Source organism: Canis lupus, chromosome 14, assembly GCF_003254725.2.
Source record: "Canis lupus dingo isolate Sandy chromosome 14, ASM325472v2, whole genome shotgun sequence".
Taxonomy (NCBI): Eukaryota; Metazoa; Chordata; class Mammalia; order Carnivora; family Canidae; genus Canis; species Canis lupus.
The window spans coordinates 17298851-17311977 of NC_064256.1; the positions used below are offsets into that span (position 1 = coordinate 17298851).

Here is a 13127-nt window from a genome sequence, read left to right on the forward strand (position 1 = left end):
ACTAAAATTAGACTGGGATGATTACACAGTTCTATGAGTAAAAAAAAAAAAATATATATATATATATATATATATATATATATATATATATATATTGAATTGTATAATTTAAATTGGTGAGTTGTGTGTTATCTGAACTATATATCAATGACACTTTTTTAAAAATATTATTGTAACTTTATTATAGCTGTCACTGAACAGTTACTACCTGCAAAAAAGACTTAAAAGAGACTCTATGTCATCTGATTTTTGCCACCTCTGCAAGGTCAACTTTTACTCTTACAGATAAGAAAACAAGTTCAGTGAAATTAAAATATTTATACATACAAAGCTGGTCAGGAATGATGCCCAGATTTATCACTCTAAAGATGTATCTCCCTAAGCCTATGTTTTCTTAATCAAGCCATGCTTGCCATCAAAGAATGGAATTATATTTCCATATAATTATTATATAATAATTATATAATATATAATTATATAAATATAATTGACATCAAATGGCCTTGAAAAAACAGGCATTTTGTTTCTATCAGTGGCAGGAAAAAGTTTTTGGGGGGCATCACTTAGGAAATAAGGCTTCAAAGGTTTAGCACCACTGTTACTCAATTCAAAATCCACATCTTAGAAAACAAATGCCTCTGAAAAATAACTGAAAGTAAATAAGGTCATATAATTTGTCACTTCTCTTTCAGTTTTTATCAGCTAGATTATGAATGTCTTCAAGATACAGACCTCACCTGATTTGTCATTTTAAGGTCAGTACATCTAAAAATTTATTGTTCTTTATTTATATTAAAATGACCATAAAATATAAATATACAGACTATAACCATTTCTTTAAACTACATTATTAAGTAAAAATATTCCTTTATTTAGATTTTATTACATTTAGTTTTTTATACATTTAGGTCTTTACAAACAACAACTTACTAGTCATTCCAGAAAGGTATGTGGACAAAACAGGTAATTACAAGAGGAAGAAACACAGATACACTAAAAAAATCATGTATTGTGACTCCTCCACCCATAATGCGACTAATCATTATTTAGTTGTTATATTCATTTATTTGCTATCTTAACAAATTCACATATTCAGTGGCTTAAAACTACATACATTTATTATCTTCGGGTTCTGTAGGCCAGAAGTTTGGCAACAGGTCTCAGTGGGCTAAATCCAAGGTACCAGCAGGGCTGTGTTCCTTTCTGGGGGCCACAGGAGAGAGTGTTTCCTTGCCTTTTCCATTTTCTTAAAGTCCATTTGCATTCCTTGGTTCATGATCCCTTCCTCCTTCAAACCCAGTAAACAGTGTCAAGTCCCTATATTGCATCCCTCTTCCATTTTAAGGACCCATATGATGACACTGGACCCACAAGATAATCTGGGATAATCTCCCTGTCTTAGGGTCCTTAACTTAATTGCATCTGCAAAGTCCTTTTCCAGTGTAACAGAACATATTCAGATTCTGGGAATCAAGACACTGACATCTTTAGGTGGCCATTTTTCTACCCATCATAGTTGCCATTGTCTTTTTAAAAATCAGGATAAAAAAAATAAAAATAAAAAATAAAAAATCAGGATATACCCACAGTGAATTGAGCCTATGTTGGAGGGTAAGGGGAACATACTAATGGTTTAAATGGAGAATGCAGAATTTGAGATGAAAACCCCTCCTTTTTTGTCAGATTTTTACTGGCATTCTATTTTGAAGATAAACCACAATTAAATATGTGGGCATGATAGGAGAAATCATTTGCCATTCAAAACCCTCAAAGGAACCATCCAACTGAATCTGTTGATTTTTTTTAAATCTGAACAGAAACCAAAAAAGCTTATTTTGTACTTTCCTTCTATATATTGTTCCGCCCTGGCACTCAGGAACTACCATTCATAGGACAATCACAGCCTGTATCATATAACTGGATGTTGTATTAATTCAAACTAGAGACAGGTAGCTGGCCATGAGTTTTATAAACCTTTACAGTAAAATATCCAAAGGATCATTATGTATATATATATGGTTACCAAACCAAAGCTCTTTCTGAAAGGCAATTCAACATGAAGTATCACTACATTATAAGACTGACATTTTGTAATTCCCCAGAACAACGTTTCATTCAATGTTTAACTTTTTCAATTTAGCTTTGTATCTTTTTTGACTCCAAGATAAAAGAGTGATGTTTGATGTACTGAAGTTATAGCCAGCATTCACCAATTCCTTGATTCGACTTTTTAAAGTACTTATGCTTGAATCCAAAATCCGAGGATTTTCAATTATTTGTGATATGCTAAATTTTTCTTCTATGAGATAGTCTATTTTGTCATTGAACTTTTTTTCTCCTAAGAAGATCACATCTGGATAACTTAAGATAAACTTGTGTACCTCTTCTTCAGTACACCCAAGAGAAAACAGCTTCTCTTTGATATTTGTGTAGTTTCTGTTGACATAGTCATTGGAAAGGTCTAGAATTTTAGCTCCCGGACCACAGAGCAAAACAAGCAGTTTCTCATTGTTCAAATTAAAAGTTGACTGTAAAAACTCAATATTAGTTTTTACCCGTTTGGTACTCTGAATTAAGATGAAAGGGTTTTTAAAAATTATCTTCCCAATAAAATCTCTAGGCTTATTGTGATTCAAAGACAAACAGACTTCTTGCAAAAATTTAATCATCTGTTTATTCAAATCTAGACTGTTGGAGAATGTACGTGGGGCATTGGTCAACAACCGACAAAGGCATTTATGAGTCAATCCAACTGAGTAGAGGAATTTTATATTATTCTCTAAGTTTCGGTTGTTACTGGACCGAAAAAAAGCTTCGGGAGAACGTTCCAAAATATTTATAATCTCAAGGTCTGATGTCATAATTCTTCTCCACAGATCCCACCGTTCTGAAAGACTTTCAGGTGTGCGTGTTATGGCTCGTGGATATCTTGATATAATGCTAGCAACCACTTCTTTACTAGCTCCTTTGGATAGAAGGAACATCTTCAGGTCCTGCTCTTTAGTTCCCATCCTATTAAAAACTCCAGGCTGTCGTTTTTTCGCCTTATCAACATCTACTCCCATTGTAAGTAAGTTATTCAGTAATTCTTCATTCTCCGAAGACTCACTGTCTGCATTACCACATTTCACACTAAAAAGCCTAAATGAAATTGATTTAAGGAAGACTTCTGTTGAAAATTGGGTCATCCAACATCTTGAACCAAAGAGAAAGTTACTTCTCATACAAAAGAAGCTTCTTGGTGCCATAATGATCAGGTATCCCAAACTTTTTGGAATGCTGTGTAAAACAACATACATAATATTATATAAATGCATGTGTTAAACAGCTAAAAGACCATATTATGATCCTGTAAGCATCACGGTCATTTCTAAAAAAAAAATTTACATAGCTCCAGCTCTCCTTGTAGTGTATTAACAATTCAGCCACTGCACTCCCGCTCTCTAGTTTCCTGCTTCTGATTATCTGTGAGCCTGGGGCTGTTTCCATTCTTAATGTGAAGAAAAGCAGTATAGCAGCATCACCATCCCACAACTATTCCTTCCAGGCCTTTCGCCTGTTCTTTGTATTTGGACTTGCCTATGTTTGCTACCCAAAACCAGTTGCCCCTCTCTACTTCTGCTTTATCCTCCTGGTTTTCAAACCTTTGGCTTATTCCTACTAACTGAAGCTTTCAACTGTGCCTTGTCTTCCAACTTGCCAGATCTTTGGCTTTCCCTCTGCCTATAGACACCAAACTACTTTGCCCCTGTTCCCTCTTCCTGGTTCCTCAAGCTCTAAACATAGCCTTGAAAATCAACACTTCAGACTAATCTCCATCTTAAACACCTTTTTCTAGATGCATGCTTCTCTTTAACCCCATGCTATCATTAGTCTTAATTCTTAGCTTTATATAGACCTCTGGTCACCGGTTCCCAACCTCAATCTCCATCTCCTTCAGTTCACCTATCGCTCCCTTCATTGCAACCCAACTGCTCCAACCCAATTTTTATCTTCAAAATGATTTAGTTGGGCTGTTCAATCCACAGAGTCCACCATATGTGGAACTGTGCTGAGAGCACATGAACAATGAAAAGTTACTTTTACCATCCTCCCCTGCCCAACCACATTATAAAAGATGAGCCCAGAGCTTTCTGCATCTGTCTCACAATACACCATTTCAGGCAAATGACTAAAACCTCAATAACTCATTTTCCTAATCATTTAGAAAGGGGGCACAAAATGTATGAATTTATATATGATAATAACCATAGGTACCTACTAAATTGGTATCTGCATTTATAGGAATTACTTTATCAGGAAAGCAACAGAAAATTTTTCTTGTTATTCAATTTGTCAGATGATTAATGCTCTTAGGCTAATTGTGGTCTGAGTCATAAAACAACTCATATGTACTTTCTCCTTTTTAGACTACATGGCTGTGACAAACTTAGTTCTTAATTTCTAATTATTAACAATGGGCTCTTATAACTTAAAGGAAGCATTTCCCTCCTCACCTCTCCTAATTAAACATAAAATAAGAAAAAGAGATAGATGATTTTAACTCACTACTAATACCTCTGGGCTTGAGATGTTGCTTTCAAGATCAGTACCAAAGAAAGCCTCTCTGTGTATGCCCATTTAATTAAACTACTTTTTTTAAGATTTTATTTTTAAGCCCCACCCAATGTGGGGCTCGAACTCACAACCCCAAGATCAAGAGCTGCATGCTCCCCTGACTGAGCCAGCCAGACACCAGTAACTTATACCAATTTAACAAGAGTTTAAGATTATTCCTAGAGTTAGGGAACTCTCCCATATCTCAGGTAATCTACAGATCCTCAGAATTAGAAAAAGATTCCCAAACTATAGAATGCAGGACAAACAAAAATGCAGGACACACAAAATAAACATCAAATGGCAGCACATTTTAGATTGCCGTATACTGAGTTCACTATTCTTAACTTCTCCATAATACCACATACTGCTCTTTAAGTACATATTCCTCCAAAAATGCATGAATTTAGAAACTCAAAAATAAGATCCGCATTCTAACTTAAGAATGAAGGCTCTACTTGCACAGCTCAACAATCTGTTCTCTTCCAGATGCTCAAGGGTGACCTCTACTGGATAGTGGTACAGAACACAATATACATACACTGGAGGTACATGTAGAAAACCTTTTTTTCTACTGAGAGTGTACACAATCAAAAGTCTGAAGACAACTACTCTAGACAACAAACTCTGAGATGATCAGCACCACAACAAACAGGCTGAACAAGCCACAGAAAGTTCAAAAAAAATTGTACTAATGACAGAGTAACAGTGAAAATATATGACAAATTTCTTAACAAAGGAGTCATAAATCGATTAAGGTTTCCCCTGAATCTGTGAAGGTGAATTTTATGCCTTGTGTATAATTCACTCTCTGTAGAAATATCTTTCACATGAATTAACAGGTCTAAAACCAAACTGAACATCTTTCCCAGCCTCTAAAATAGCCTTCTTCTGATGGATGGAATCACTACCCTTATCCTAATGGTCACTCACGATAAAAATCTAAAAGTAATTACTTTCTTCCTGTTCCTCAACCTTTTAGTCATTGAATCATGTAGGTTCAGTATCTTTGTTAACATCTCTAATCTTTGCTATTCTCCCTCACCTAGACTATTAACAGCCACCTAACCGGCTTCTCTAACATCAGTCATGCAAAACCGCCACCACAGTATACTTGTAAAACAAAGAAGTGATTACATACATGCCTTATTCCCAGATTAAATACCTCTGTAGCTCTCCCCTATAAAGCAAAATCTTCAGACTGACCTTCAAAACTCTCACCATACCATTCTAACTACCTTCCTAGCTATCTGTTCTATTCGACAACCTCACAACCAGACACTATTAACTCTCAAACCTCAGATCCTAAACATTCTTGCCCATTTTTGTCTCCCTGCCTTTGTAGAAGCTATTCTTTCAGAAAGGCCCACCCTCCCATATCTATCCATAGTACAAGGTCTCATTCGAATATTACCTTCCCACAAATCTTTAACTTAACAAATACTGCTGAAGTGAATTATTTTATAACTTATTAGTAAAGAACTAAAACTAGGGGCACCTGAGTGGCTCACTCGGTTAAGCATCTGCCTTCAGCTCAGGTTGTGATCCCAATGTCCTGGGATCAAGCCCTGCATCAGGCTCCCTGCTCAGTGGGGAGTCTGCTTCTCCCTCTCTCTCTCTGCCCCTCCTCCCCTCGTGCTCTCTCTCACTTCCTGCCTCTCTCCCAAATAAATAAAGTATTTTTAAAAAAATATTTTTTAAATCTAAACTATTCTCTTTTATATTTTTAAAAAACGATGAACTGGACTTAGAACTGGCAAGGAAACTTTGGATTTGATTACAATACTATAAAGGCAATCAATTGACTAAAAAATGGTAGAAGTCATCTCAGCTAAGGCTAAAAACAATGACAACTAATATCAACTGTTAGCGAACATATAAGGAAATGCAGAGAATTTTCAAATACCACTGTTGGAAGGGAATTTGGCACCACCTACCATATCCTTTAATCCAGCACTTTGATTTCTTTAAGATTATCCAAAGGAAATAAAAGGACAATATATATTTCTTATTAAAAAGGATGACTATCCTAACATTATTTGCTATGATATACAAAAAAGAAGAAACCCAAATGGTGACCAACAGAATGATTCATACATTGTGGAACATCTACGTAATATAATACTATACAACCTGATTTACAAAAAAAAAAAAAAAAACTGGCATATCTAACACAATGGAAAGATATCCAAGATTTTGTAAGTGGCAAACCATGTAGCTGTATGGATAAAATGGTATCACTTATATAAAGAGGGGGGATATTAATATAGACAAATAAGATAAAAAGGTAGTAGGTTATCTCAGAGATGAATGGGGGCTATGTACTGTTCCTGAAATACTGTGATATTATTTACTAAATATGTTGTTTTGCAACCAGATAAATTAAGAACAAATTAAATTGGCTTAGGGCTGGGCACCTGGGTGGCTCAGTGGTTGAGCATCTGCCTTTGGCTAAGGTCATGATCCTGGGGTCCTGGGATCGAGTCTTGCATCAGGCTCCCACGGGGAGCCTGCTTCTCCCTCTGCCTATGTCTCTGCCTCTCTCTGTGTCTCTCATGAATAAACAAATAAAATCTTTTAAAAAATAAGAAAAATAAATTGGGTTAGGGATGCCAAAAGGAGACTCTACCATATATCAAAAGGGAAATATGTCACCCTTATCAATTTTTCAGTTTTCAACACAAAAAAAATTAAACCTGGAAAATACTGATCTTGATTTACTTTTAGCACCTGATCCACATTCAAAACATTCCTATAACATCTAGCAAGGTAATAAATACATAAGCAGCCTAATGCAAACAGTATCAACTGTCTCAATCTGCAAATTTCAAGAGTAATTAATATCCCATAATTTATTTCAATCTGTTTCTCAATTTGCTATCTTTAATTAACCAAAACCATTATTTCAAGGGCTGAAGTCCTAAATTAACAAATACACTGGAAACCTCTGTACTCAGAAACTTGTAAGGCCTTAGGAATAAGACGATTCACTTGATAAAGGGAATTTAGTGGAGATGGTTAATCACTGGCCCAGGAGGGTACTACATTCCAGCTGGTCTTTTTTGATAACACAAGGGAAGTTTGAAGATCTTTTCAGCGATCCATTTCTCACCTAGCTTGTCTTAAAAAGAGAGGGCGTTGCATTTCTCCAGAAGAGCTGGAAAACAGCTGTCCCTAAAAATGGGGGGAATAAAAGCGGGGGGGGGGGAGGGACAAAATATTGTCAGCACTTCGTGATACAGAATAAAGAAATCGACCCCAGCTAACACCGCATAACGTCCTTGCGAAAAGCGTCACCTCTTACGTCCTAAGCATCTCAGAAATACCGAGGAAAACAGCAAGAACAAGCCCGAGTATTAATGGGGAAAGGTAGCGTAATCACGCATGTGATCTGGAAAGCCGGAGCTAAGTGCTTCGCATATATTGTGTTACTTCAACCTCACAACCGAAGAGGTAGGCATTATTCCTAAAATCAGAAAATGAGGGGCAAGGCCGAGCTCTGTCACAAGTTCGCGTTAGCTCACTGAAGCCACGGATTCCATTCCACGGGTTCTCTCTGCCCCTCTTCCTCCCCGACACCAACTCGCCAAGGGGCTGCGCGGGAAGGAGACTCTACCATATATCAAAATCACCCAGACCCCTTCTAAAAGAAAAAGCACACGCATAGCGAGCCACAGACCTCAAACCGGACTGCATGAATACTAGCCGACAGACAGCCTTTTTACTTCCGCCTCTCCTCTCTGGGGCGGGACCGGGAGGCGGAAATGGACCAGACTAAGTTCCGGTCGCGCGGAGGTGACGTCTCCCTCTTGCGCCCCCCGGCGGCCGCACCGCAGCCCCTCCGTAAGCCGGCCGCGAAGAGCCCGGCAGGGGGCGGCAAGAGACCACGTGGTGAACGCTGGGGCCCGGCCTCCTAGGGCTGGTTTGGGAGCGGGGCGGGTCTCCGGCGTTTCTCAGCCGCGCGGGCCTGGGGCCGAGGGTGGCCGTAGCGATGCCCTGCCTGCTGGCGACGTGCGGTAGGAACGTCGCTATTATACACGGGGATTTTACAGCTTGATAGGGTGACCACGCTTATCAGTGTGGTTAACATAGGCCAGCAAACACCTCGGCGTCGGGTGCCGGAAGGCGCGTGCCAGCTGGGGCTCCTGAGGAGCCCCAGGGTCTCTTCCCTAACTGAGCCATAGCCTCGAAACCCCGGCGGGTGGCTGCTAGTCCGACTTCAGCTGCAGCTTGCACACTAAGAAGCGGTTCTCCTACACCTCGGTGTAACTGCCAGCAGCACGATTTACTCATGCTTCTTCGGAAAGTGTGAGGCAGAAGTGTTTTTGCCGCCCTTACACCTTCCTGGTCCTGTTCCTCTGGCTTGACTGGGGAGGGTAGCCCTGAAGATTCAGCTTCCGCTCAAAGCAATCCCGTTACCTCCAAAAGAAAGGTTCTACCTAAATTAAGGAAATCATCGTCAAGCTGCCAAGTTATCTTCCGGAGGAAGCGATTGGGCCTTTAGAAACACAGAAAGGGGAGGAGACGGGTTGATCCTGAATTCCGCGGCAAGGAAGGCTTTTCCTGCTCTGCCCTACTCCATGGAGGAGCCGATGATGAGTCTTTATCTTATTTCTGTACCGGTTACTGTTTTCATCTTCACCCTGGCCCTTAGATTACTCTTAGCTGGTATGTCGTCCACTCTGTTTTGAATTAATTTTCTGTTTTATTGGTTTATAAGGGTGAAGATTTACCTTTGGAACTATAAATTACAGTCTTTCTGGCAAGTGAAATTGCTTAACTGCCGTCCCTCCAGGTAAAAAAGCGGTCCTGAAATGTTAGAAATGGTCTCTTTACGGGAGTTTCTAAAATCTCCTTCTGCGTAGAAGGAGCTCCTAAATCTGGATTCATATGTACTGTGAAGTATAAACTTACTTGCATAAATACATAAGTATAAGCTACTTTACAGTCAATGTAAAACAATAATTTTTTTTTTTTTTTTTTTTTTTTAGGATTCATTGAACTTTAGACTCTAAGAAGACCTTTGAGATTATGAATCCCTCCTTATGAAACCTCTCATTTTGCAGGTGAGACGTTGAAGCCCTTACAGTAGAAGCCGGCAAGATAAAACTTGTGTCATACCTTCTTCACCAGTAATTCTTCATACCACATGCACTGACAAGGATTATTCAAGGTCGGCTCAGACTTACTTAGGCGACATCACTTAAGTTTGTTTTTAGTGATGTGTGTAGGTAAAGGAGATCAGTTCTTTTGAAAATAAGTGCCATATTTCCTATCCAAAAAAAAATTTTTATTACAAATATATTTTAAATTCATATTGTAAAACACTGACAAGAATAGCAACTAAGGTATGATGGTTGGGTTAGTATGGTGTATTAGCAATTTTTTTTTTCCTTCTCACATCTCTGCAAAGAGGTTTATTTATTTATTTATTTATTTATTGCAAAGAGGTTTAATATTTAATGATTTGTGAAATGTTGTCATTACCTCCAGTAAAAGCAGTAACTACTACCTCATTGTCATTAGTGCCTGTATTTTATTCGTTGAATCAGCGAACACTTATTAAACACCTGTACATTCCAGGCCTTGTTTTCAGGATCGAGAGCATATAGCGGAAAACAAAACAAAGCCCCTGTCCTCCTTGACCTTATTTCCAGTGATAGATCTCACTCTCAGCCTGAGTGTCTGCTGCTCTGCATGCTTCCCCCTTCTCACCTCCCCAAGACCGTAGATGATCCATGCCCTACTAAATTGATGTAATTAAGAAGAACAAATGTGGTTGGAAACACTGGGGTCTCTGGTAGAAGACCAGAGGCAGGGAGTAAGTGATGAAGAAACAGAGGAAAAAAAAAAGGGTAAGTAGTTGCAACATGGTGGAGGGCAGTTTTCCTAGTGTCACCCACTTGGTCCTTGGGCATACTAAACAGTAGGAATTGACTAGAAGCCAAAAGTGAGCGCCAGGCAAGGCTTTTATTGGGACTTATTCTGCAGCACAAGGGAAATAACACAAAGGAAAGAGTCTTTCAGGCTGTGTTCCCTAACAGGCCAGGGAAAGGTTTTGTTTGTTTGTTTTTTAAGATGTATTTATTTATTTATTTATTCATTCATTCATTCGAGACACAGAGAGAGAGGCAGAGACACAGGCAGAGGGAGAAGCAGGCTCCACGCAGGGAGCCTGATGTGGGACTCGATCCCTAGTCTCCAGGATCACACCCTGGGCCGAAGGTGGCGCTAAACCACTGAGCCACCTGGGCTGGCCCAGGGAAAGTTTTTGAAGGGACTGAGGAGGCAAAGGAGTGATGTTGAGACATACTGAGGTGGGGATTTCTTGGCACCTGCCAAGTTTATGCTTCTTCATGTGTTGCATGTCTAATTAGCATATTTAATACCTTACCCGAGGTTTTTAGTATTATAATGAGGGGAAATATTGGTGAAAAGTCAGCACAGGGGGGTCCCCCAGGGTGCAGACTAGTTTGGTTCAGTCTTTGCCTGTCTTCGTAGTTCTGTTTCTCCTTGAGATAATACTCACCCTGCTTCCACATTCTTGCAAGATACACTACTCAAAATGCATAGTTTCAGCTGTCAATGAAAGCTAGATTTCACCTTCAGGGTTGAGGAGACCAAATCCAGGCCCTGCCCTGTCTCACTAGAAGCTGTTCTAAAGTTGTCATCTTTCAGAGTTTTTTATAAAGTCTAAAGTAATTCAATTTTTAAAAGATTTTATTTATTTATTCATGAGAGACACAGAGAGGGAGAGAGGCAGAGACAGGCAGAAGGAGAAGCAGGCTCCCTGCAGGGAGCCCAATTCAGGACTGGATCCCTGGACTCCAGGCACATCCTGAGCCGAAGGCAGACACTCAACCACTGAGCCACCCAGGCGTCCCTAAAGTAATTCAGCTTTTAAGTTAAATTTGTTTTGTTCTACCTCTCTTTTATAATTTTCATTTATGAAACTGTGGTAATATCAGATGGTATATGTGTTTTTAAATGACTTTACTTGTGTTGCAGGGGAAAGTAGGGACTCTGGAGTCCTTCATCCCCAAGTAGGACTTAAGACACTCGGCTGAAAGTCAAGTGTGAGTACAGATCTGTACTATATTTTTATTATTTTTTTTAATTTTTATTTATTTATGATAGTCACAGAGAGAGAGAGAAAGAGGCAGAGACACAGGCAGAGGGAGAAGCAGGCTCCATGCACCAGGAGCCCGATGTGGGACTCGATCCCGGGTCTCCAGGATCGCGCCCTGGGCCAAAGGCAGGCGCCAAACCGCTGCGCCACCCAGGGATCCCCAGATCTGTACTATATTTAGAAGCATCTCTGCCCTTTTACAACTAAGGATTTATTTCTTTCTTTAATTTTCTTTTCTTTTCTTTTCTTTTCTTTTCTTTTCTTTTCTTTTCTTTTCTTTTCTTCTTTTTTTCACTGTGTCAAATGTGCCTGCATCACCTGCTCTGTGCAGGAAATGTCCTTAGTTTTTCATGCAGATAGCTTTTTGTCACATCACAGCCCCTTTGTGGCCACTCATGTTTGCATCTTAGCAGACCCAATTAAGATCAGAAAGGAAGTGGCCCTCCAGTTTCCCACCATCCACCCACTACAGCTATACACAGATTCCTGGACTCAATAGACAAATGCAACTCTCACCACACAGCAACTTCCTAGACAGACCTACCAGCTTCCTACCAGTGTAGTTTGAAGGCCTTCAGAGGAACATCATGTCTCTTCTCTCATTCTCTTGCCTGAGGTCATTTTGTGTGCTTATGAAAATACATGAAAAGGCTACAAATTGCTTATAATTGAGTAAAGCAGTGGATAAAGTACCCTGATAATCACAGGTTACACTTTTCTGTTTGCAAACAACCAGAAAAACAACAACAACAACAAAAATACTTAGCTTAATTTCCTCCCTTTTCAAAATAATTACTTTTTAACAACATTGGATTTCTTTTGAAATCCAGAGATTTTGGGTATCCCTGGATGACTCAGCAGTTTAGCGCCTGCCTTTGGCCCGGGGCGCGATCCTGGAGTCCCAGGATCGAGTCCCACGTCGGGCTCCTAGCATGGAGTCTGCTTCTCCCTCCTCCTGTGTCTCTGCCTCTCTCTCTATGTCTATTATAATAAATAAATAAATAAATAAATAAATAAATAAATAAATAAATAAATAATCTATCTTTAAAAAAAAAATCTAGAGATTTTACTAGTGGCAACTTTCCTACTCTGAAATGTGCCTATCTGGGGTCGAGAGACACTTTTTGAGTCAGCCTTCCTACTCCCACACTTAGTACCACCAAGGTCTGTGGCAAGGAACTAGTTACTTAGTCTGGCAGATTTGCTGATTGCAGATCTGATATGATCCTGGATTTCCATGGTAGTTAGATTGCCACCATCAGCATGACAGAGTTGGCCAAGAGAAACACAATAACCATTTAAGATGCAATTCAGTCTGGTGAGTTTAAGTACCTTTTGGGTTATTTGATTCCACAGTACCATGCTTTCAATTACTATGAAGTGATTCTTAATCACTGGTAGA

General features: G+C 39.3%; 1 protein-coding gene and 1 long non-coding RNA gene across 3 annotated transcripts; one reads left to right on the top strand and one right to left on the bottom strand.

The window, feature by feature from the left end:
* Window positions 1–847: 847 nt before the first annotated feature.
* MTERF1 (mitochondrial transcription termination factor 1) lies at window positions 848–8369 on the bottom strand. Of its 2 annotated transcripts, XM_025471421.3 has the most exons (3): window positions 8276–8348; window positions 7709–7770; window positions 848–3279 (listed from the first exon to the last, which is right to left on the bottom strand). In XM_025471421.3, the coding sequence occupies exons 2-3, from the start codon at window positions 7738–7740 to the stop codon at window positions 2112–2114; spliced, it is 1200 nt and encodes a 399-aa protein (XP_025327206.1). In that variant the 5' UTR covers window positions 7741–7770; window positions 8276–8348; the 3' UTR covers window positions 848–2111. The 2 variants fall into 2 exon arrangements, with proteins under 2 accessions (XP_025327206.1, XP_035554448.1); XM_035698555.2 differs by lacking the exon at window positions 7709–7770 and having other exon boundaries at window positions 8276–8369.
* A 50-nt stretch (window positions 8370–8419) lies between these two features.
* Window positions 8420–10107, top strand: LOC112674954 (uncharacterized). Its single transcript, XR_003145677.3, has 2 exons — window positions 8420–9264; window positions 9588–10107. It is a non-coding gene; the product is annotated as an uncharacterized LOC112674954 (long non-coding RNA).
* Window positions 10108–13127: the final 3020 nt, after the last annotated feature.

Bases quoted from the DNA above. Each gene is read 5' to 3' on its own strand.
- MTERF1 (XM_025471421.3), bottom strand. From the start codon at position 7,740: ATGCAACGCCCTCTCTTTTTAAGACAAGCTAG. The intron at 3,280-7,708 runs GTGAGAAATGGA...TGTTTTACACAG, and splicing joins CTCTTTTTAAGACAAGCTAG to CATTCCAAAAAGTTTGGGAT.